General features: G+C 43.0%; 1 protein-coding gene across 1 annotated transcript in view; it reads left to right on the forward strand.

The window, feature by feature from the left end:
* Nucleotides 1-385: 385 nt before the first annotated feature.
* LOC124696516 (B3 domain-containing protein Os03g0619600-like) overlaps nucleotides 386-26598 on the forward strand; it is a 60142-nt gene continuing 33929 nt past the window's right edge. The window contains exons 1-7 of the mRNA XM_047229233.1: nucleotides 386-499; nucleotides 924-1240; nucleotides 1315-1441; nucleotides 2455-2805; nucleotides 2889-3030; nucleotides 3120-3379; nucleotides 3596-3887. Of these exons, the coding sequence (XP_047085189.1) occupies nucleotides 386-499; nucleotides 924-1240; nucleotides 1315-1441; nucleotides 2455-2805; nucleotides 2889-3030; nucleotides 3120-3379; nucleotides 3596-3887 (1603 nt within the window). The remainder of the gene's footprint in view (nucleotides 500-923; nucleotides 1241-1314; nucleotides 1442-2454; nucleotides 2806-2888; nucleotides 3031-3119; nucleotides 3380-3595; nucleotides 3888-26598) is intronic.

Below are 26598 nucleotides of genomic sequence, written 5' to 3' on the forward strand. Positions count from 1 at the left end.
GGGCGGCGATGGCCATGCCAGGCATGCCAAGTCTGCGTGGCTCTCGATGAGGTCGACAAAGCATCACGTGTAGTTCGCCGGAGAATCGGCCGCCGGCGGGGTGGTTGGTACCGGCGTAACGACCTTGGATGAGGTCGACGCGGCTATTATAGAGAACTCAGGTTCATCTAGCTTTTTTTTTTCTTATCCTCTTAATCGGGAATCCACTTCGGATGGAGCAATGATGGCTTGAATCAAATTTTATTTTTTTAACACGAATCGCCAGTTCTCAAACTCAGATTGAGGAGTACATGAGTTCGGCTCAAGTACAAGTCCTTTTGCTGTTAATGTCCTCGTACCAATTTTTCACCGCAAATATATTTTTCGTTGCAGGTGTCCTAAAAAGATGTGTACGTCTTGTGAAAGTTGCAAACTGCGGGATGAGAATCTGTACAGGAATTTGGATGATGAAAAGAAGCATTTCTTGGTGCTTATGATGGGTGATTTCCAAGATGACATGGTAACCCCTGTTCAAATACAGTTGGCAGTTCCACTCTCATCTGTTAAAATATGTGTGTGCTATTTTTTCTGAAGGCCACTCATCTGTTAAAATATGTGTGTGCTATTTACTACTTCAAATTCTGCTTAGTAGTCAATTCTGCGTAGTTTTCGCAACCTTCAGGTTATTTACACTTGTTAATTTATCGCCATAATCCATATAGATGCTAGCTAGTGCCATTACCATGATTGCAGTCAGGGTAAGTTAGTTACACGAAATTTCCAAGTAGTTTTCTTTATACAAATACAAAGAAGATCCACACATACTTTCCTTTTTTTTCCTAGGATAATAATCAGGTATCAGCCTGAGAAAGATACAGTTTGATAGTTATCTTTTGGATCTTGATCATAAATTATCTGTCCAAACTTCGGTTTACTTTCTGCAGATAATCCCAGAAGAACTTGTGCGGCGTCTCAAAGGAGAAATCCCAGGAGAAATCCAGCTAGAAACTCGAAAGGGTAACAGTCACCCTGTTGTGGTTGCCAAGAACCAAGAAAAGCGTGTCCTTACAGAGGGTTGGAGTGAATTCGCTGAAATCTATGATCTACACATGGGTGATTCTGTAATATTAAAATATAATGGAAACTCTAAGTTTAACGTCATAATATTTGATAAGCTTGGTCGAGAGAAAGCATTATCAGTTGTTCTGGATCCTTTTATATCTCAAGTCCAAAACAGGCGCAGCGACGCACATGAAATCGGGTAAAATAGCACTTTTTTATTCATGGATTCATTTGCAGGAGCAAATTTCACTTCAAATGGCGTTTGCACTGCAGGTCTGCTAAAAAGATGGATGCGGCTTGTGGAAGATGCAAAAGCTGGCTCGAATATCACTACATGAACTTGGATGATGAAAAAAAATATGTGTTGATGCTTATGATGGGAGATTTTCAACATGAGATGGTAACTTTATATGCAAATGCAGTACCACTCCCTTACATCATTCACTTTGTTGTTTTTCTTAAGACCAGATTTTCTCTCTTTCTAGTTTGAATGATGTGTAGACTTATAATGATTTTGGGGAAAGCTGAAAGTATATGTAGTCCTTGCAACTTTTACTCATATTTCCTGTTAATGTTATGCTTGGATTGAATCCGCATGGTACTATGGTAGCATATTCAGGTATGTTTGTTTGGACAAAGCTAGCATGGCATGGTATCAGCTTTGTGCAAACAAACATCCTGTGGCATGGTATCAGTTTTGTGCAAACAAACATACTTGTGGCATGGTATCAGCTTTGTGCAAACATACCTGAATATACTACCATGCTGCATTTGGCATTCTCCTTATCCTATGATACTATGTCTCTTTAATTCCTTGGTACACCCTACGTTAGAACGAATAAGGTGTATAAATTTAGTTAATAGCTAACATTTACAATACCAAATGAATGTGAATAGATTCACCATAAAATATATTTTCATAACTTATTTATCTTATTTTTTTTTTTTTTGCGGGTTATTTATCTTATATTGTAGATATTGATACTACTTTCTTCTGTATATTCGATAAACTTACATGGTTGGAGGAAAGGCAAGGAGTTTCTTACCCAACATGGGTAGCTGCATAATCGCTGGATTTTGCCTCCTTCGCCCTATCTTGCTTACCATTTTCGTATACCTCTTGTCAAACTTTTCCTTTGGTTTGTGTGGATCTTGGACAGCTGTGTGCATCTTAGCTATGCAGAGGCCGAGTGTAATGCTTTAAATTTTTTATTAATAAAGCGCCCTTTATCAAAAAAAAAATCGATAAACTTAGTTAGATTTTACTTTTGACCAAATTTGAAACGGACGCAGTATGTTTTATAGTCAGATGTATTAAAGAGGAAAGCCGCTTCTATTATAACGAATATCTTTGTTGTCTTGTTTACAAACAGTCCGTTCTAACATACAAAAAAAACTTGTTTTCTTCCACAGATCATCCCAGAAGAATTTGTTCAGCGTTTCAAGGGAATGATCCCAGGAGAGATCAAACTTGAAACACATAATCGTTGCAGTTACATAATTGAAGTTGCCAAGCACCAAGAAAAGCTTGTCCTTACGGAGGGATGGGGGGAATTCGTTGAAACCTTTGGTCTAGAGATGGGTGACACCATAGTATTCAGATACAATGGAAACTCTAACTTTCGTGTCATGATCTTTGATAAACTTGGTTGTGAGAATGCATTATCAGTTATTGTGGATCCTTTTGTGGCTCCTTTGCAAGAAAAGCGCACAAATGCAACTGAAACCTTGAACCATGCTAATATTAATCCTCAGCCTGTGCAAGTGCAAATATTGAAGCAGTGGATCGGGCAATGCAAATGCAATCAGCTGCTGAATCCATGAACAATTCTCGAGTTGTTCACCAGCCCTTGGAAATGCAAGGATCTATTAGCAGAATGAACGGGATGCCAATGGAGTCACCACCAACGGAAAGACAGCAGCGCTTCCAAGTGGACAAATCTTGTCAAAGCAACATGAACATGACAACTCCCTCCTCTGAGTCATATGGTATCAGTTTGCAACTTCAGATTATCTTCCCTTGCAAATCCTTCTCATATTTTGTATCTATATTTAGTAGTTCCCTTTTCTGTGCACAGAAGATTCTTTATCCTCTGAAGATGACTATGGAGTTCATGATATGCCTGGTTCCAGTTTTATTGGTGGAAAGAAGAACATGCCATCTACTTCTCACTCTCAGAAGGAGCAGTTGAAGGATGGTTACATTACCACACGTAAGACCAAACTAACTTCGGTTCAGAAAGTGGCAGTGAAGCAGAAGGTCCAATCCATACGCTCAGAGATCCCCATCTTTGTTGCTGTGATGGGCAAGTCCAGCGTTGAATCAGGATTCTCTGTGGTGAGTTCCATCTTTCTAATGTGTGTTTTGCTTCGTTTATTCAGTCTGTCTAAAGCGTTGTATATAAATATTAATGTACATGCTATTCTCAATGCTGAATTTACGTATAGTTTATTTCCTAATACTGTACAAATTTAGGAAGCAGATGACATGTTATTTTACGTAACTTTATTCTTGCCATTATCTACTAACTCTTTTGTTCAAATCTTTATACAGGCTTTCCCCAGTTACTATGCTAAGAATTACCTTGGCCGGGAGCCAAACATGTATCTTCAGGTGCATGGTCAGAAATACGCAGTGCGGTTCGATGAGGGCCCTCAGGATAAAAGGCTTAGAAGTGGCTGGAAAAAGTTTGTGCAAGACAACAATCTGAAGATTGGTGATATCTGCCTGTTTGAGCTGTTGAGCAACCAAAGGATAAGAACAATGGAGGTCTATATCATCCCCGTAAATGGTGGCAATTTATCGATATCCCGTACTGCTGATGTTGCCGAATTCCCTGATGCCGGTAATGGTTTGTCTGGCGGTACTGCTTCGTGTTGGTTAGTGAATCGCTGAAGATGGTGATAGACTGGTAGGGCTTTTGTGTTTGTTAGTGACCTGCTGGCTAATTAGCTGCGTTCTACTTCACCTGCATAGTAATGAACATTATTTCTGAAGATACTTCCGATGCAAGGTTGAATTAGTTTGCGTTGGATTTCTTCCAATTAGGCGTAGCAGGTCCTTATTTTCAGTCCGTTTATTGGTTGTGCTGCTAGCACACTTGCCTTTTGCTGTTATGTAATTTCCGTACTTATCTACCCCTTGGCTGTTTATTGTCTCCCGCTAGTCAGTAATTTTTAAGTGTCATTGCAACGAACCGAGGAAGAGGAACATAAAGATGATAGAAAAGAAAAAGGAAATTGCTGGATTACATTGACGATGCTTGTGATAAGCTGCAACAGGAGTGAAGTGCGTTCACAACAACGAAGCTACGGGAATCTGAAAGGGGTCCAAACTACAATCGGAACTCTATCTGAAAAGATCAGGCTCTCCTCTCACATGCCTACAGTAGTACTAGAAAATAGGCCTTTCGTTGGATCCTTTTTGTCCCGATCATGTTCGGGCCGAGACTAAAGGCCTGATCATGCTACCCCGAAAATGCCAAAACGTATGGCACCTATTGGTCCTGATTCCATAGGAATATTTTGTCCCAGTTTTGTATCTCAAACCAGGACAAAAGGACTAGCACTATATATATGGCAGCCCCCTCTCCCCTCTCTCTTATTTTTTTTCCTGGTGGGAGAAGTGTGGATTTGTGCTAGTCTTTTTTTTTTACTAATATGCACTAGAAGTGTTTGTTGAAATATGTGCGATGCCATTTGATTTCACAGAAGACAGACATGATATAATGTGCCCGAGCCAGACTTAAGCTTCCTCCTCTTAATTTCCACTTGTCCTAAAAGGTTAGCAACTATTTTCTCGTTTAAACCGTGTGACACTAATTTTAGGATCGTGATTGCGTTCGATATACAGCGGTGACCGACACACAACTGCTTACAGAGAAGGTGTGCGTTCTTTTCGCGATGCGGCCGAGGCGAACAAGCATGGTGGTGGTTTTATGTTTTGTCCATGTGTGCAATGTCGGAATGAGAAGGATCACACTTCCTCAAGAGTCATTTAGAGCCACCTGCTTCGCTCTGGCTTCATGTCTGGCTATAATGTTTGGACCAAGCACGGAGAAAGAGGGGTTATGATGGAAGACGGCGATGAAGAAGAGAACGATGATGGCAACTACCGATCTATGTTCCCTGAGTACGCTGATACCGCAATGGAAGACAATGAATAAGAAGGTTAGGGTGAAGAACGAGTAGATGAGCCCGCTGATGATCTTGGTCGGGTCATTTCTGATGCACAGCGAGGCTGCGATATAGAAAAGGAGCGGCTGCAGTTCGAGAAGATGTTATAGGACCACAACAAATTATTGTACCCAACTTGTGAAGATGTCCAGAAAAAGTTAGGCAGGACATTGGAATTGCTGAAGTGGGAGGCAGAGAGTGGTGTGGCTGACTCAACATTTGAAAAGTTGCTGCTAATAATGAAGAAGATGCTTCCAAGAAAGAATGAATTGCCCGCCAGCACGTACGAAGCAAAGAAGCTTGTCTGCCTTCTAGGATTAGACGTGCAGAAGATACATGCATTCCCTGATGACTGCATCCTCTACCGCGGTGAGGAGTACGAGAATATGGATAAATGTCCGGTATAAGATCAGAAAAGATGACCCTGGTGATATTGAGGGCGAGCCACGCAAGAAGAGGGTTCTTGCAAAGGTGATGTGGTATTCTCCTATAATACCACGGTTGAAACGTCTGTTCAGAAACTAAGAGCATGTCAAGTTGTTGCGATGGCACATGGAAGACCGTATGAAAGACAACAAGTTGAGGCACCCCACTGATGGTCGGCAGTGGAGAAGAATCGAGAGAGAGTTGCCGGACTTTGCAGGTGACACAGGGAACTTATGGTTTGGTCTAAGTATACATGGCATGAATCCTTTTGGCGAGCAGAGATGCGGTCACAGCACCTGGCCCGTGACTCTATGTATCTACAACCTTCCTCCTTAGTTGTGCATGAAGCGGAAGTTTATTCTTATGCCAGTGCTCATCCAAGGTCCGAAGCAACCCGGCAACGATATTGATGTGTATCTAAGGCCATTAGTCGATGAACTTTTAAAGCTATGGGCCAAACCAGGTGTACGTGTGTGGGATGAGCACAAACAAGAGGAATTTAACCTACGAGCGTTGCTTTTCGTAACCATCAACGATTGGCCTGCTCTTAGTAACATTTCAGGACAGTCAAACAAGGGATACAATACATGCACGCACTGTTTGGATCAGACGGAAAGTATATATCTGAAAAAATATAGGAAGAATGTGTACCCGGAAAATCGTAGTTTTCTTCCGCAATAGCATCCCTTAAAGAAAACGGCAAACACTTCGATGGCAAGGCAGAAATCCGGTCGCAGCCTGTCACCCGTATCGGTGCTGAAGTATTTGGTACGGTCAAGGGTTTAAAAATAATCTTTGGAAAGGGTCCTGGCAGCCAACCTATCGCGCATCCATGTGGAAGAAGAAATCTATATTTTGGGAGCTACCCTATTGGGAAGTCCATGAGGTCCACTCTGCAATCGATGTGATGCACCTGACCCAGAATCTTTGCGTGAATATTCTAGGCTTGTATGGAAGTCAAAATATACACCGGAAGCACAGGAGGACCAGGAACTGTAGGGATTCGTAGCATAGAAAACAAAAAATTTCCTACCGCGAGAACGCAATCCAAACCAAGATGCAATCTAGAAGATGGGAGCAACGAGGGGATGAACGAGACTAACCCTTGAAGATTTCCAAAGCCTACAAGAGGAGGCTCTCGTTGCTGCGGCACTTCCGCTTTCAAAAGCGCGTAGAAGATCTTGACGGTGCCACAATCGAGCAGCACCTCCGTACTCGGTCACACGTTCGGTGTTGATGATGACGTCCTTCTCCCCGTTCCAGCGGGCAGCGGAAGTAGTAGATCCTCCTCGGAATCCCGGCAGCACGACGGCGTGGTGGCGGTGGTGGTGGAGATCTCCGAGCGAGCTTCGCCTAAGCTATGTGGGAGAGAGAGGTAGGAGGGAACCGCTAGGGTTTGGGAGAGGGGCGCGCGGCTAGGGCAGCCTTGAGGGGGTGCGGCCATGGTGGTCTTGGTGTGGCCGGCCAGCCCCTCCTCTCCCTCTTTATATAGGTGGAAGCCTCAAGGGTTAGGTCAAAAGTCTCCGAATAAGACCCCAACATAAACCTTCCATATGACCAAACCTAGGGGGAGTGGGACTCCCCCCTTTCCTTTGGTGGGGTGGCCGGCCACCATGGGGAGGAGTCCACTTGGGACTCCTCCTCCCTTTAGGCTGGCCGGCCAAGGTGGGTGGAGTCCCTCTGGGACTCCACCTTCCATGCCGATTTATTCCGGACTCTTCTAGAACCTTCTAGAACCTTCCTGGAAAAATACCGGATCATTTTCAAACCTAGAAAATGACTTTCTATATATGAATCTTATTCTCCGGATCATTCCGGACCTCCTCGTGATGTCCTGGATCCCATCCGAGACTCCGAACAAAACTTCGAACTCCATTCCATATTTCCATATCTACTTAAACGACATCAAACCTTAAGTGTGTCACCCTACGGTTCGTGAACTATGCAGACATGGTTGAGACTTCTCTCCGACCAATAACCAATAGCGGGATCCGGAGATCCATAATGGCTCCCACATATTCAACGATGACTTAGTGATCGAATGAACCATTCACATACGATACCAATTCCCTTTGTCACGCGATATTTTACTTGTCCGAGGTTTGATCATCGGTATCACTCTATACCTTGTTCAACCTCGTCTCAAGTACTCTTTACTCGTATCGTGGTATGTGGTCTCTTATGAACTTATTCATATGCTTGCAAGACATTAGACGACATTCCACCGAGAGGGCCCAGAGTATATCTATCCGTCATCGGGATGGACAAATAATCCCACTGTTGATCCATATGCCTCAACTCATACTTTCCGGATACTTAATCCCACCTTTATAACCACCCATTTACGCAGTGGCGTTTGATGTAATCAAAGTACATTTCCGGTATAAGTGATTTACATGATCTCATGGTCATAAGGACCAGGTAACTATGTATCGAAAGCTTATAGAAAATAACTTAATGACGTGATCTTATGCTACGCTTAATTGGGTGTGTCCATTACATCATTCATATAATGACATAACCTTGTTATTAATAACATCCAATGTTCATGATCACGAAACCATGATCATCTATTAATCAACAAGCTAGTTATACAAGAGGCTTACTAGGGACTCCTTGTTGTTCACATAACACACATGTATCAATGTTTCGGTTAATACAATTATAGCATGGTATGTAAACATTATCATAAACACAAAGATATATAATAACCATTTATTATTGCCTCTTGGGCATATCTCCAACAGGAAATTCGTAGAGGACGAGGCGGCAAGCATCCAGGGCACTTTCAAGGGCCTGCCAGCTACGTTCTTACCAAGGAAGAGAAGGAAAGAAAATTGAAGTCCTTTTCAGTATCAAGTTCCTGACTGGCTTCTCGTCGAATATAAAGATAATAGTAAATATGAAATACAAAAAATTCCAAAACCTAAAATCTCATGACTGCCACGTGCTTATGACGCAATTGCTTCCTGTTGCATTGAGGGGGCTTCTACCGGAAAATATTCGACTGGCCATTGTGAAGGTATGTGCATTCCTTATTGCAATTTCTCAGAAGGTAATCGATTGAGAAAGTCTATCAGGGTTACAGATTGATGTGGTCTAATGTCTGGTCTGCTTCGAGTTGTTGTTCCCGCCATCCTTCTTCAATATTATGACGCACCTCCTAGTTCACCTAGTCGGAGAGATTAGAACTCTCGGTGATGTGTTTCTACACAATATGTTCTTCTTCGAGAGGTTCATGTGAGTCTTAAAGAAATATGTTCGTAACCGTGCTAGGCCAGAAGGAAGCATCTCCAAGGGCTATGGAATAGACGAGTTCACTGAGTTTTTTGTAGACTTTCTTACTGACCTTAAGCCGATTGGTGTTCCTGAATCTTGGTATGAGGGGAGGCTGACTGGAAAAAGCACACTAGGAAGGAAAGCAACGGTTGTATGGACGGGTATTCTTTCACTCAAGCACACTACATAATTCTACACAATTCCATCGTGGTGGCTCCGTATATCGAGAGACACAAGAATATTCTACTCTCTGAAAACTCGGGGAAGGCTGACTCCTGGATTAAATGGGAACACGAGAAGTCTTTCGGCAGTTGGTTGCAGACATATCTCATGAATAACACCACCATTGGAGATCAACTATATAGGTTGGCCAGGTCACCATCTTCGACTGTATGTACTTTCCAAGGTACGAGATAAATGAGAATACATTTTACACGGTCGCCCAAGATAACAAGAGCACAAACCAAAACAGTGGTGTCCGCTTTGATGCAATCGATGATAATGGGTAGAAGGACACATATTATGGGTACATAGAGGAGATCTGGGAATTTGACTATTGTAATATCCCAGGTTTAGCGACGATCGAGGGGTAGAATTTAGAAAGGGATGTGCATTGCATCGTAAAATCTGCGGAAATTTCACGCTTTTAAAAGAAAACTGCATCGAAGGGGGGACAAGTTTCTCCCTCGACACCTTACAAGGTTAGGGTTTCGAGAGTGCGATACACTTGGACCTCAATGAACTAAACTAGGGTTTTCGAGAAGAGAGGGGAACACTTCATCTCAATTTAAGTTGCATGATTGAATTCAAATAAGTTAAGTTTGAATTTCAAATTTAAACTTCAATTTGATATAACATAATTCAAATAATGATTAATCCAATAAACTATTATAGAAATTGGAAAATTATGAATATAAAAGAATAGAAACATAAATGAAAAGCTCTTTAGAGAAACTTGAGCTTTATTGATTATCACACACAAGATACATTGTCATTTACAATATCCATATGATTTATAAATATTACAACACATTTCAGAAATTGAATAACTGAAATAAGAAAAAGGAAAATTACAAGGAATTGAAATATTGTAAACTATACAAGTTAATCTTCACTAACTTCTTGTTCAACATGATCTTGAGATTCTCTTGATCATCCATTTGATCCCTGCACACACACATAACAAACAAGGCATTATGCCAAGTGGCAAAGCCACTTGGCAGATTAGAGAAAGAAACAGAAAATCGATGGATAATACCAAGGCTCAGCTGAGCTGATCCATCAGCAGCCCAAGTTCCAACCATGGAACACACAAGCAGCTCACAAGGATACATGCATGCCCAATAGCACACAGGTCAGGGGAGAGTCACCAAAATGGTGCCAGGCATTGCCGTCGACCAGGAGAGCAAGGAGAGGACCATATATGAACTTTTTCAATCCCAAACCCTAGCAGCTCATCGGCAGCAGCTCCAAAGGGTAAGAACACTAGAACAGGAAGAACAACACACCACCAGAAACCATCCAGAAACAGTTTCACCAAGAACTGTTGACTGTTGAGCAAGCACAAGATGAAGTAGATCATCACAAGCCACCAGGAGGAGCATGGCAAGCACAAACCACAACTCAGAAGCAAAACCTCTACACCAACAACCTTTCTAGGAGCTGGAGTGAGGTATAACCAAGAAATCCATGAGCAAGCGACTGTTTTGCTCATAATTAAGCATATGCATCACACACAAGCCAAAGGGTAGGAATACCCTATGTGTATCATCATCTGGTGATGAGCCACTAGCTACTGGCAAAATAGGAGCATGGCCAGTAGAGATAATCCCAGGGAAACAATGATTCAAACCAAGTGTATCACCACTACAATCAACCAAATGATCCAGCAAGGATTTGATGCACTACCAGTCTAGCCAACTCATCTAGCAGCTAGAGGTTCACTAAACCATCAGACATATAGACAGATTATGTCTATTTAATTTTTCAACACCAAAAGCTACTAGAAATCTAGTAAGCATTCATCAAGCCACAGAGAGGGGAGCCACCTCTGACAACAACTAGGTGCTGTCAGGGTCACCTCAAACCCTAAAACTGATAAGCAAGCCACTACATCATTACCCAGAAGGGTTCAGAGTGAGCTAGAGTCCCCAACCAATGGTTGGCATCCCTCTAGCTCAAGTCATTTAACTAAAAGAATCATAACTGTAGAAACAATTCATCTCATTTATCCATTTAATCAAGCCAAGTTACACAGATAAATGAAATACCCAAGTCTAGACACTTGCAAATGATCCAGAGGATCACTGCAAGCATCAACAGATGCTTTATCAAGCAATAGTATGCACAAGCACAAGGATAACCATCAGAGAAGCACAGGCAGAGAAATAGCAAGCAACCTGCAAGCAACTGATGATTCCATGATCATCAGGGCCTGCCAGGGCATGATAGAGCATGCCAAAGCATGCTAGAGTCTAGCCTAGCTAGCATCAATTCATGGACCAGATAAATGAAATATATAGCTAACAGTATTGCCTTCACAAGCATCATCAACCACCAGTACTTGGTGAGGAGCTTGATACACAAGCAACAACAACATATAACATAATTCAGACAAGTGTATAAGCAAACAGGAAGTCCAGGACGATCATAGGATCATTCAAGGCCACAGAAATAAGTAGTTATCACTCCAAGCAACAGCAGATGAACATACAAATATAAATTCACCTTTTATAATTGTATCCAGAAGCACATCAAAGAAGAATGGATGCACTATGACACAATGAAGCATAGCATGTGATCAACAAGCATACTGGCACTTGCACAAGCAAGAAGTGCTCACTACAATTAGCCAGAATCATTCCATAGACATACACATGAAGAGATAAATAACAGGGTAGCAACTAGAACAGCATGGTAGAGCCAGGAGCACCACAGCAGCAGTAGTAACACATATATGAGCATAGATATAGCAGCAGCAGTAGCAGCAGCAGTAGAACAACATAGCAAAAATGAGCATGGCGGCACAGCAGCAGCAACCATGGCAGTAGCAAGGCAGGGCTAATCACACACCAGCAGCAGCCATAGCAAGAGCATAGGCTGGCCATGAACACAGCACATCAGCGGAGGAGCAAGTGCTGGTGTACTGGCAAAGCCAGCACGCCAAGGAGATGGATGCCAGAGCATCCAGAGGAAGAAGAAGAGGAAGAACAGGTAAGAGAGAGAGGGAGGCGAACATACCTGGGCAAGCAGATGGCAGCCGCAGCCATGGCGGCCACGGCGGCACATGACGGGTGCACGGCGGCGCCAGGCCAAGTCAAACCAGGCCACAGCCAGCACCGCAACGCCCAGCACCACCACGGCGTGGAGCACGGAGGCGCCACCGCATCAGGAACACCGGTGGGTGGCGGATCACCGCGGATCCGCAAACCCTAGGTTGCAGAAGGGGGTCGGCAGCGAGTGGAGAGGGCACGATCTCCAGATCAAGGGCGGTAGAAGTGAGCGGCATCGTGGGGCGGCTCGATTGCGCCCCACGGCGAGGGCCAGTACCGCCGTAGTCATCCGGAATCGGCCGGCGACGGCGAGGGCGACGCGAGCGTTGCCAGAGAGAAGTTAGGGTTAGGGTTTCAGTCGCGCGAGAAAGAGAGAGAAGTGAGGCTGGTCGAGCCGGACCTGGTGGGTCGGTTCGACCTAACCCATTGGGTTACGCCGACAGGTGGGCCCAGGGGTAATTTGGTCATTTCCAAATTCTCCTTTAAACTGAAACTTTAACCAAATTTTAAAAATTTAATATAGCTCTAAAAAAATAGAGAAAAATATGTAAACCACTTAAAATTTTATTCTCTATCCAAATAAAATATGAAATAGAATCTTTGAGACAGTAAAATTTGAACCATTATTTAATTCAAAGAAAAATGGATTAATAAAGAATCATTAAAATAAGACCATATTTTTAATAATTAAATAAGTCCATAAATTAAAAAGGACTTCAAAATGACTTGGAAATATTCCAAGTTAATATTTTCACTCTTAAGGAGAAATAATAAATTGTTCTTATTCAACACCTCCGACGTGAAATAACAAAACATCGGGAAGGTGGGAAACAAACCCTAAAAGCTGAATCATGCATAATTGCTTCTTTAACCATTGCCCTTATCGGACAATGATGCTATTTTTCAGCAACAGAGGCTAAGGGTCAGTCCACACCATCCAACTGCAATACTTTGCAGTCTTCAGGCAAGTTCATCGCTTGCTCATGTCATTTGAGTATTTTTACCAAATTACTTGCAAAGTACTATATTTATCACTCCTGCATGAAAAGCAAAAGTAATACTTTCATAACTATGAATATGACTATGTGGTTGGCAATGGAACCATGGAATGTGTTGACATGGTGGAGGTTCCATTGCAATGGGTTTATATCCATCTAGGATTAAACAACAAATGTCGTCCAGTGATTCTTGTGCCGTAATACCCGTGTTAACCATAAGATCTGGAGTGGGACGGAGTAGTCAATTGTGCTTCCACCTCTCGTTCATCAACGGATGCGCTTACCGTAGCAGTTGTATCTTGCGAGAACAACCGGAGGGTGGGGATCCCATTCTAATTCCCCACGGTAATGCGGTCTATGATGGGTTGCAACGATCGGCGAAGGACCATGGTTGCGACCTGGTAATAGTTGAGGTCGGATAGTATCCTATGGATACGCTGGCCGGCGAGAACCCAAGGTCGGAATTGCAACAAAGGGTGGGTGTTCGAGGTAGTGGAGGAGTATGATTGGCTAGACCTTATACCGGGCCTCACACCAAAGGAAGTGTGGACGGGAAAGCTGCCCGGTTGGCACCAAGGATAAGATCTCTTATGGGTAAAGCAACACACCTCTGCAGAGTGTAATGAATCGTGATCTGTCACTCCCTGTTCCGGGTTTGGAACTGCGAACGCTGCCGGAAAGGAACTCCATGAAGTTCTAGTAAACCGGTGAAGGCTGACGGACATAGTTCTTCTATATAAAAGCAACCTCTTGAAGAAATGATTATCAAAACCTGCATTGGTATTAGACTTTCTGGTCTGATATCGTAGCTAGTGCATTAAACACCTCTTTTCTATAATGAACTTGTTGAGTACGCTCGTACTCATACCCACTCTTAAATCCCCTGGTTAGATTGTCTGAATCGACTTGAGGAGGACACCGACAACCAAGAAGGAGCAGAAGACATCTGCTATGAAGAACCAGACCTCTCCGGAGGTGTAGAAGGAGTGGCTTATCTCATCGTCTACGGAACCGGGGAGGGTCCCGGAGGAGAACAAGCGTAGACTTATCTGATAGTAGTAGTAGCCGAGCAGTACGAACACTTAGTACTTAACTGCTCGATGAGAATAAATGTATAACTTACTAAGACTTCTATATAGTAAGTTGAGTCGGGTTCACCTCGAACCCAGGAGTATTCCTCTTAGGACCCAAGAGGAACTCCGAGATGATATGTATATATGGCTTGTAATAATAAATGAATGAGTTATGGACCTGCTATGTTCTGTTGTACTACTCTGAGGGATGTAATATTTGCGGATTGGTACTTCGTGAATGTTATATCAACGACTGGCGTACTACAACATGCAGTGGTATGCAGGGTCACCACATGGACCTACTTTTAAGATCCCTTTGTTTCGGTGCAAATGGGTCAAGCTGGCAGGAGGCGGGGTACAAGTAGACCAAAAGTATAGCATGACACTAGTGGATCTCAACAATCTTGCGTACATGGATAAACCATTCGTCCTAGCCAACAATGTGGCTCAGGTTTTCTATGTGAAGGACATGTCTACCAAAACAAAAGAAATCAGCAAAAGAATACTGCGTCCGATGAGCCAAAGCGCCACATAGTTCTTTCAGGGAAAAGAAACATCGTGGGAGTAGATGACAAGACATACATGTCAGTATATTATAATAAGTTTCATGAAATTCCGCCCTTCACATTGAAAACTGACCCAAACATCTTGTTGAATGATGAAGATTCTCCATGGCTACGATCCAGAAGAAAAACGAAACAATAGCTAGGGATGTTGACCCAAGCATCAAGTTAAATGATGAAGATGCTCCATGGTTACGGCCAAAGCAATCATAACATGTGTATCTCAATATGGCAATCACTTTCCCATTCATTTTTGCGTAATAATCTTACTATATGTAAGATATTAACAATGAAGATGGTTGGCTTGTTTTTACTAGTTAAATATAGATTGTGACGTACCACAGGGAGATTCCCCAACACTGTTAGAGAGATCGAGGCTTTCACGGGCATGCGGGGAAAATTTTCCGAGGCGGAGCTTCCGAAGATGTCCTAGGGCGTGAGCACCAACGACATCTTCGAGAAGCTCCGCCACAGGAGATTTCCCAACCCTTTCGACGATGCTGTTACTGGAGATCGAGGCTTTCATGGGCTTGTAGGGAAATTTTTCCGAGGTGGAGCTTCCGAAGATGTCCTAGGGCACGAGCACCAACGACATCTTCGAGAAGCTCCGTCACGGGAGATTTTCCAACCCTTTCGCCAATGCTGTTACAGGGCATGGAGGCTTTCACGGGCTTGCGGGGAAATTTTTCCGATGCGGAGTTTCCGAAGATGTTGTAGGGTGTTTGCACCAATGACATCTTCAAGAAACTCCGCCACGGCACATTTCCCTACCCTTTTGTGGTGACCCTGCATACCACTGCATGTTGTAGTATGCCAGTCGTTGATATAACATTCACGAAGTACCAATCCGCAAATATTACATCCCTCAGAGTAGTACAACAGAACATAGCAGGTCCATAACTCATTCATTTATTATTACAAGCAACATGTACATATCATCTCGGAGCTCCTCTTGGGTCCTAAGAGGAATACTCCTGGGTTCGAGGCGAGCCCAACTTAACTTACAATATAAGAGTCTTACTAGGTTATACATTTATCCCCTCGAGCAGTTAAGTACTAAGAGTTCGTACTGCTCGGATGCTAATACTACTCGGTAGATCTAAACTTGCTCTCCTCCGGAAACCTCCCCGGTTCCGTAGAATATAAGGTAGTCTACACCTTCAACACCTCTAGAGAGGTCTGGTTCTTCATAGCCGATGACTTCGGCTCCTTCAGGGTCGTCGTTGTCCTCCTCCAGTCGATTCAGACAATCTAAGCAGGGGATTTAAGAGTGGTATGAGTACGAGCGTACTCAACAAGTTCATTATAGAAAAGAGGTGTTTAATGCACTAGCTACGATATCAGACCAGAAAGTCTAATACCAATGCAGGTTTTGATAATCATTTTTTCAAGAGGTTGCTTTTATTCATAAGAACTATGTCCGTCAGCCTTCACCGGTTTACTAGAACTTCATGGAGTTCCTTTCCGGCAGCGTTCGCAGCTCCAAATCCCGAACAGTGGAGTGACAGGTCACGATTCATTACACTCTGCAGGCGTGTTGCTTTACCCATAAGAGATCTTAACCTTGGTGCCAACCGGGCAGCTTTCCCGTCCACACTTCCTTCGGTGTGAGGCCCGGTATAAGGTCATAGCCAATCATATTCCTCCGCTACCTCATACACCCACCCTTTGTTGCATGCCCCGACCCTGGGTCCTCGCCGGTCCTCTTACACCAATTAAGGATGGACCCCGACCACGACGATCGTCCAGGGATCGAACCAAACTCCTTCGCCGGTAGATGCAACCCCTCATAGACCGCAATACCGTGGGGACTTTGCTGGGACCCCCACCCTACAACCTGATCCTCGGGCGACAAGTGTAACTACGGTCTCTGCCGTGGGGACTTAAGGCTTCCCTAGCCTACCTCTTGCCCCCTTGGAATACAAGTGTTCTACGGTAAAGCGCGTCCGTTGATGTACAAGAGGTGGAAATACGATTGACTATTCCGTCCCACTCCAGATCTTATGGTTAACACGAGTATTACGGCACAAGAATCACTGGACGACATTTGTTGTTTAATCCTAGATGGATATAAACCCTTGCAATGTAACCTCCACCATATCAACACAATCCATGGTTCCATTGCCCACCACTTAGTCATATTCATAGTTATGAAAATAGTGGTTTTGCTTTTTATGTAATAGTGATAAACATAGTACTTTGCAAGTAATTTGATAAAAATACTCAAATGACATGAGCAAGCGATGAACTTGCCTGAACACTGCAAAGTGTTGCAGTTGGATGGTGTGGACTGGCCCTTGTCCTCTGTTGCTGAAAAATAGCATCATTGTCCGATAAGGGCAATGGTTAAAGAAGCATTTATGCATGATTCCATTTTTAGGGTTTGTTCCCCCCTTCCGATGTTTTATCATTTCATGTGAGAGGTTAATACTAAGAATGATTTAGGGATACTCTGTTTAGGGTAAAATTCAACCTTGAAATGTTGTCAAGGTGTTTTTAAAGTCCAAAAGCATTTATGGACTTCTTTTTATTATTGAAAATTATAAGGTGTGATTTAAATGATTATTTTAATCATCAAATTTGGACTTAATCTTATTTGTCTCCAAAAATTCCTTTTCATATTTTATTATGCTAGAGAATTTTATCCTGAGTAGTTTTCATATTTTTAGTTATTTTTTTAGAGTTATATTTATTTTATAAAATTTTGTGAAAGCTTTTACTTAAATGGGAATTTATGAAATGTCTAAAATGCCCTCGGGCCCACCTGTCAGGGTGAACCCGAGTGGGTTTGGCTCAACCCCTTCGGCCAGTTCCGGCCCACTCGGTCGCCCTCACTTCCTCACCTCTCCCTCGCGAAACCCTAACCCCCCCGAGCTCTGGCGACATGAAAATCGCCCTCGCCGTCGCCAATTAAATCCCGCCGCCTCCGGCCGTCGCCGGCGACGAGATGGTGCGGATCTGGACCGCCTCTCGACGGCGGACATGATGGTCCGCGTCGATCTGACGCTCATTGCCTCCTCGGCTCGCCCCCAACGCGTCTGCGCCCTGGCCGCAAGATCTGCGACGATGCGCTGCTCGCCGGTGCTCCTGATGAGGTGGCGTCGCCGTGCCCTGCTGTGGTGGTGTTGGTTGCTGCAGCGTTGCCGTGGCCTGGTCTGGCCTGGCACTGCCGTGCCCCCGGCGTGTGCTGTCGTGGCCGCCATGGCCGCGTCCTTCGTTCAGCCTCACATGTGAGTACTCCATCGCCTCCTTCTCTCCCTCTCAGCTCTACTCCTTCTTCTTCTTGCCTGAGCTGTGGCTAATCTTCCCCATGGAGAGATCATGTCGTGCTGTTGCGTTGATGCTGCGGCCATTGCTGCTGTGCTTGTGCTGCTGCTGCTCCTGCGCCTATGTGCTCTGCGTCATGCTAGCTCTGGTGCTGCCATGATGTGCTAGTTGCTGCTGCTGTATATGCCATGGATACTAACTGTTGTGCTGCCCTACTCTGTCTAATGGCTATGCTTAATTAGTGCTATCTTTGTCATGCATGATTCTGTGCAATGTTCCTAAGTCATGTGCTTGCTTATGCTTGCATTTCTTGCTTGAATCTTTCCATGTGCCTCTGTTCTTGATACTACTCTTGCTAGACACTCAAGTGTATTCAATTATCTTGCCCTGGCTTGATGACTGTGTGTAATTCTTGCAAATTTGCAAGAGCCAGTGCCCTGGGTGAGTTGTGTATAGGGCTGTGAATCTTGGAAATGCTCAATTGTGCACAGTTGTTGACTAGACAGCTCCATCCCTTGATGGTGTGCTTCTGGATACAATTGCATATAGCTTATTTGCTTATCTGTAGTGAAATTGTTCAATTTATGTGGCTATTTACTTCATGTTGTTACTGTGTTGGTGCTAGGCTTGGTTCTAGCATGCCTTAGCATGCTTTAGCATGCTCTAGCAAGCTCTGGTGATCAAATGATCATCAGATGCTTGTTGATTGCTTGCTTACTTCCTGCTTGTGCCTGTCTGGTGCTTATCCTGGTGATTGTGTATCACCATGCCTTGTGCTGATGAAGGCTTTGCTTGATCAAGCATCTGCTGATGCTTGCAGTGATCCTTTGGATCATTTGCAAGTGTCTACACCTCTGGTTGTGTGTGTATTTCAATTATCTGTTTAGTTTGGCTTGATCAAATGGATAAATGGATGAATTGTAATTCAGTGATGATTCTTTTCCTTGATTTACTTGAGCTAGAGGGATGCCAACAAGTTGTTGGGGACCCTAGCTCACTCTGAACCCTCTGGGTGATGATGGGTGGCTTTGTTGGATGGTTTTGTGGTTGAGGTGGCCTCAATAGCAATTCTTTGCTGTTCGTGAAGCTCCCACCCTTGTTGGCTTGATGTGTATGGACAGTTGCTCTCTGGCTTAACCATATTTGGTTGCCAGCTTCTTTTGATGTTGACAAATAATTGCAGTAGACATATATCTCTGCATTTCTGATGGTTTTTAAAAGGGCTAGTGTAGTCTGGGTATATTTGGGTAAGTCTCTGGGATGGTTTTCCTTCCTATTTCCATTTGGAAGATGCTACCACTTGTCTGGTTGGAACAACCATGGACATAGGCTTTGATTGATACCTGGTCTTTGCCATTTCTACCATGTTACAATTGGTCTATGACCAAATGATGATCAAAACAGGGTTACTCCACCCTTTGTGTGCTTGTGTGATCATGCCTGTGCAATTTATGAACAAAACCATCTGGTTTGTTCATGATGATGTGTATACCTCACTCCAGCTCCTAGATTAAAGTGTTGGTGTAGAGGATTTCTTATGGATGCTTGGTTTGCTTGCCCTTCTCCTCCTTGCAAGCTTGTGATGCTTGGTTTGTTTATGGTAATTGCTGGAATAAGTGGGACAGCTCTGGCTGTTCACCTGTTCTTGTTGTTCTTGGTGTTCTTACCCTTGTGAGTTGCTGCTGATGAGCTGCTTTAGTTCTGGCGGTGGAAAAGGTTTATATGGTCCTTACTTGGCTCTCTGGGTCGACAGCTGAGCCTGGCACTATTTTGGTGACTCCCCTGGTTTGTGTGCTGTGAGGCATGCACACATGCAATGTGAGCTACCTGTGTGGTTCCTTGTTGCAACTTGGTCCTGTGAGTGGATCATCTCGGCTGATCCATGGTCATATCCTCTCCATTTCCATTTTTTGCTAACCTGCCAAGTGGAAATGCCACTTGGCATAAACCAAGGTTTGCTTCATGTGTGTGCAGGGGCCAAGAATTGATCAAGAAGAAGCTCAAGATCAACCTGATCAAGCATTTCATGATGATTAATTTGTGTAGTTTAGGATATTTCATTTACTTGTAATTTTCCTTTTTCTTTTTCTATTTCTTCAATTCTTGTAATGTGTTGTAAATTCATGATTCAATTCTGGATATTGTAATTGACATTGTATCTTGTGTGAATATCAATAAAGCTCCAATTTTCTCTAATGAGTTTTACTTAATAGTTGAATTATTTATATTCTTTATTATTTATAATTTGTTTAAAGAATTACCTCAATTTTGAATTATGAGAGATTCATATGATGTTTGAATTTGTAATTCAAACACAAGTTTGTTTGAATTCAATCATGAAACTTAAAGTTGTAATGCACTACTCTCCTCTCTTCTCAAAACCTAATTGAGCTAAGTGAGATGCAAGTTTATCGCACTCTTGAAACCCTAACCATGTAAGGTGTCGAGAGAGAAACTTGTCCCCCTTCGATGCAGTTTTGTTTTAAAAGCGCGAAATTTCCCGTAATTTACGATGCAGTGCACATCCCTTTCTAAATTCTACCCCTAGATCGTCTCTAAACCTAGGATATTACAGCCTTTCCCCCTTAAATAAAACTTCGTCCCGAAGTTGTGGTTGTAATACCTGAACATTTCGGGGTACGATTTCCTCAAGTCTTCTTCCTTTTCCCAGGTGGCTTCCCTCTCGGGGTGATGCTTCCATTGAATCTTGCAGTACTTAATAGCTCTATTCCTGAGTTGTTTCCAATTCTCCTCGAGAATCTTAGCTGGCTTCTCGATGTAGGTCAAGTCTGGTTGTAACTCGAGCTCATCATGTGATACTGGCTCATCTGGGGTCTTTAAACACTTCCTAAGTTGAGACACATGGAATACATTGTGGACTTGAGCTAACCTTCCCGGTAGATCCAATTCAAAGGCTAACCCTCGGTTCTGACTCAGTATTTTGAAAGGTCCGATGTATCTAGGGATAAGCTTTCCCTTTACTCCGAATATCTGAAGACCTTTCATCGGACTTACCTTAAGGTACACCATGTCTCCAACTTGTGGCTCCCATGTCCTTCTCTTTTGATCGGCATAACTCTTTTGTCGACTTTGAGCTATCTTCAGCCTATCTCTTATGATGTCGATGATCTGCTGCTTTTCCTTAACATAATCTGGATTGAACTCCTTGCTTGATCCTGCCTCTTACCAACATATCGGTGATCTACACTTTCTTCCATACAGAGCTTCGAATGGTGCCATCTTGATGCTGCTTTGATAGCTATTATTGTATGAAAACTCTGCTAGTGGTAAGTGCTCCTCCCATGATCCTCCGAAGTCTAGGGCACAAGCCCTAAGCATATCTTCCAATATTTGGTTTGTTCTCTCTGTTTGTCCACCTGTCTAGGGATGATAGGCGGTACTATAGTCTAACTTGGATCCTAAAGCTTCATGTAGTTGTTTCCAAAATGCTGATGTGAACACGGATCCTCGATCTGACACGATCTTCTTGGGTACTCCATGTTTACTCACAACCTCTTTGATGTAAAGATCGATGAGTTTTTCTCCTTTGTCTTGCTGGTTTACTGCTAAGAAGTGTGCACTTTTCGTCAACCGGTCCACGATTACCCATATCATATCCTTCTTTTTATTAGTCATGGGTAGTCCGGTGATGAAATCCATCCCTATCTCCTCCCATTTCCATTCTGGGATTGGCAAAGGTTGCAACTTTCCTGCCGGACTTTGATGTTCAGCTTTCCCCCTTTGACATGTATGGCATTCCGCCACGTATTGTGCTATCTCTCTTTTCATGTTATTCCACCAGAACAATTCCTTGAGATCCATGTACATCTTTGTACTTCCTGGATGTATAGAGTATGGTGTTTGATGTGCTTCCCGGAGTACAACTTCCTTGATCTCATCAATATCCGGAACGCAAATCCTTTTCTGAAACCATAATGATCCCGACTCTCCTCGGTGAAATTCTGATGGTCTTCCCTCATCAATCCTTCTCATCTCCTCCACGATGAGTGGATCGTCCAATTGACCCAGGATTATCTCATTTTTCAGATTCAACTCCTCCACTTAGTTCATCGGCTACTTGTAAAGCCGATAGTCCTTCATGAGCTTCTTTCTCCCAAAGTTGTATATGGGCTTGACTTATTTCCTTCTTCAACTCCGGTGATATTTCATGTTCAACTCCTCCAGTGCTCTTCCTACACAAGGCATCTGCTACAACATTAGCCTTTCCTGGAGTATAATTGATGGTCAAGTCATAATCCTTGATTAGCTCCAGCCATCTTTTCTGTCTCATATTGAGTTCCTTCTTAGTGAAGAAGTAATTGAGACTCTTATGATCCGTATAGAGCTCACACTTGGCTCGATAGAGAAAATGTCTCCAAGTTTTAAGTGCAAATACTACTGCTGCTAACTCTAAATCATGTGTTGGATAGTTCACTTCATGAGGTCTGAGTTGCCTCGATCCATAGGATATTACTTTCCGATCTTGCATGAGTACACAACCCAATCCATGTTTGGATGCGTCACAGTACACGGTGTAATCCTTGCCAACTTCCGGAACTGCTAACACCGGTGCTGTGGTGAGTTTCTCTTTCAAAGTTTGAAAACTTTTCTCACACTCATCAGACCACACGAATGGTGTGTTCTTCCTTAACAACTTAGTCATTGGTCCTGCTATCTTAGAGAATCCTTCAATGAATCTCCTATAATATCCTGCCATTCCTAAGAATCCTCGAATTTCTTTGACAGTCTTGGGTGCTTACCAGTCTAAAACTGCTGCTACCTTGCTCGGGTTAACAACTATCCAATCCTTGCTAATGACATGACCAAGAAATTCTACTTTATCTAGCCAAAACTCACACTTGCTCAATTTGGCATAAAGTTGATGTTCTCTTAGTGTTTGCAACACTATCCTAAGATGTTCAGCATGTTCAGCTTTATCTTTGGAATATATCAAGTTATCATCGATGAATACTATGACAAACTTGTCTAGAAATGGCATGAAAATCCTATTCATAAGATTCATGAATATTGCTGGGGCATTGGTTAATCCAAAAGGTACTACTAGGTATTCATGATGTCCGTACCTTGAGACAAAGGCTGTTTTCGGAACGTCTTCCTTCTTGATTTTTATCTGATGATAACCGGATCTTAGATCAATCTTGGAAAAGACTCCCGCGCCTCTAACTTGATCAAATAGATCTTGTATTCTAGGAAGTGGATAATTGTTCTTGATAGTAACATTATTCAAATTCCTGTAGTCTCCGCACATCCTTCGGCCTCCATCTCTTTTATCCACGAATATCACAGGTGATCCCCATGGTGATATACTCTCCTGAATAAATCCTTTTCGTTCCAGGTCATCCAACTGTTCCTTGAGTTCTTTCAACTCCTTAGGCCCCATCTTGTATGGTGCTTTAGCAATCGGAGCTGTTCCTGGAATTAGGTCGATAGTGAACTCTATCTCCCTATCTGGTGGCATTCCAGGTAATTCCTTAGGAAAAACATCCTGGAATTCATTCACAACAGGTATATCCTCCAGCTTTACTTCCTTCATGCTATTCAACTGTAGCTCTACTTCAATATGTGTATGTTTATCTCCTTGGTAGATCATTCTACTTCCGTCGGGGCTTTTCAGAGACACGGTTTTGTTCACACAGTCTATCAAGGCTCCATTTGCCTCTAACCAATTCATACCAAGAATGACATCAATGTCCTTCATCGGTAAAATGAAAAGGTCTGCGTCAAACGCACACTTATTGATCATAATGACATGTCCTTGTTTGGTATGGGTTACTACTATCGTTCCCCCCGCAGAAAGTATGGTTATGGGTGTATCTAACTTAGTGCAACTAATCCCATGTTTGATGATGAATTGCTGAGAAATGATTGATGTAGTTGCACCAGTATCAAAAAGTACATTGCTAGGATGAGTAAGTATCTGAAGCGTACCTATCACTTCCTGATCGGAGTTCACCACCTCCTCCAAGCTGGTGCAGTTCAACTTGCTGAAGGCTTTCTTGTTCTTCCAGTTCCCTCCGGTGTTTCCTCCTCGGCTTCCTCCTCCTCCTGACTGTCCTCCTCCATTCTTCTTCTTGGGGAAATCCCTAAGCATATGTCCTTCCTCGCGACAACCAAAGCATATTATCCTTGGCTTCCTGCAATCCTTGGAAAGGTGTCCTGGTTTTCTACAGCTACGGCAAACAATTTGGTTTGCAGGCTGGAATCCTTGGTTCCACCTGTTGTTGTTGTTGTTGTTGTTGTTGTTGTTGTTGTTGTTGTTGTTGTTGTTGTTGTTGTTGTTGTTGTTGTTGTTGTTGTTGTTGTTGTTGTTGTTGTTGTTGTTGTTGTTGTTGTTGTTGTTGTTGTTGTTGTTGTTGTTGTTGTTGTTGTTGTTGTTGTTGTTGTTGTTGTTGTTGTTGTTGTTGTTGTTGTTGTTGTTGTTGTTGTTGTTGTTGTTGTTGTTGTTGTTGTTGTTGTTGTTGTTGTTGTTGTTGTTGTTGTTGTTGTTGTTGTTGTTGTTGTTGTTGTTGTTGTTGTTGTTGTTGTTGTTGTTGTTGTTGTTGTTGTTGTTGTTGTTGTTGTTGTTGTTGTTGTTGTTGTTGTTGTTGTTGTTGTTGTTGTTGTTGTTGTTGTTGTTGTTGTTGTTGTTGTTGTTGTTGTTGTTGTTGTTGTTGTTGTTGTTGTTGTTGTTGTTGTTGTTGTTGTTGTTGTTGTTGTTGTTGTTGTTGTTGTTGTTGTTGTTGTTGTTGTTGTTGTTGTTGTTGTTGTTGTTGTTGTTGTTGTTGTTGTTGTTGTTGTTGTTGTTGTTGTTGTTGTTGTTGTTGTTGTTGTTGTTGTTGTTGTTGTTGTTGTTGTTGTTGTTGTTGTTGTTGTTGTTGTTGTTGTTGTTGTTGTTGTTGTTGTTGTTGTTGTTGTTGTTGTTGTTGTTGTTGTTGTTGTTGTTGTTGTTGTTGTTGTTGTTGTTGTTGTTGTTGTTGTTGTTGTTGTTGTTGTTGTTGTTGTTGTTGTTGTTGTTGTTGTTGTTGTTGTTGTTGTTGTTGTTGTTGTTGTTGTTGTTGTTGTTGTTGTTGTTGTTGTTGTTGTTGTTGTTGTTGTTGTTGTTGTTGTTGTTGTTGTTGTTGTTGTTGTTGTTGTTGTTGTTGTTGTTGTTGTTGTTGTTGTTGTTGTTGTTGTTGTTGTTGTTGTTGTTGTTTTTTAGGCTCGAATTTGGCCTTCTTTCTCTTCTCTTCTTGCAGTTGTTTAAAGTCATCTTCAAGAGTGATGGCTGCGTCCACCAACTCCTGGAACTCTGTCGCTCTCATCATTCTGAGCTGTACCTTGAACTGGGGACTTAATCCCCGCAAGAACCTCTTCTTCTTCTTGTCCTCGGTGTTGACCTCCTCAACTGCATACCGGGACAGTTTTGAAAACTCCCTAACATAAGTCAGGATAGCCTAATCTTTCTGCTCGAGACTTTCAAATTCTCGACGCTTCAGTTCCACTATACTTTCAGGGACGTTGGATTCCCTAAACTTCCTCTTGAACTCTTCCCATGTAAACACCTTTTCAGCCGGATAAACGGCTACTATGTTATCCCACCAAGATGCGGTGGGTCCACACAACAAGTGTGTTGCGTACCTGACCTTCTCCAGGTCGTTGCATCCAACAGTGTTGAGCTTACGCTCAGTGTCCATCAACCAATCCTCCGCGTCCATGGGTTCGGGCGCGTATGCGAAGGATATTGGCTTAGTATTCTGGAAGTCCGACAATGTGACTCCCTGGTTCTCAGGCCTTTCCACCTTGTTCTGTTGAAGCAGCTCCTGAAAGAACTTGTTTTGCTGATCCATAGTCACTCGTTGCCTTTCCTCCAACATTTGCATGTATTGGAGGAAGTTCTGCTGCGTCATGGGTGGTGGTGGTGGAAACTGGTTTCTGGCTGCTTCATCAGCCTCTTCCTTCTGCTTGGCCTCACGCTCGAGGCGCTGTGCTTCACTCTCCTCACCCGTCGCTCCCGACATATCCCTTTAGTTCTGCAAGACAAAGTGGTACTCATAGTTACTTCATGCGCAAGTTTTCTGAGCTCAACTTTGTGCACAGAACTAGTCACGCAATGGAAATCAAGAAGCAAATTCAAATCATACAAAACATATACCATGTATATACATACTTAAGTGGTTTATTACAATACCCAATAGCGATGTGAGTATGCAAACTCACTTATTGAAGTATATGTACAAATTTCTACAAAATATTACATACTACAATACATGTGGTACAACTGTATTGTAGTCTCGCCTCCCATGGTGGTCTCTAGTCGTGCTTCACTCCCGGTACATCCCAGGCTTCCATCCGGTCGAACGTGTAGTCCTCCTGACAGAATCTGGAACATAGGTTCTTCCCGTCGGCTTGTAGTCGGAATCAGAGGATGATCCCAGGGAGAAATCTGTGTTCATGAACTGGTCATTCAATGCATCATAATCCACCCATCGGGTGTACTCCCCTGTGACTCCGCCATAGGTATTTC

The sequence above is a fragment of the Lolium rigidum genome, chromosome 3 (genome assembly GCF_022539505.1).
Source record: "Lolium rigidum isolate FL_2022 chromosome 3, APGP_CSIRO_Lrig_0.1, whole genome shotgun sequence".
Taxonomy (NCBI): domain Eukaryota; kingdom Viridiplantae; phylum Streptophyta; class Magnoliopsida; order Poales; family Poaceae; genus Lolium; species Lolium rigidum.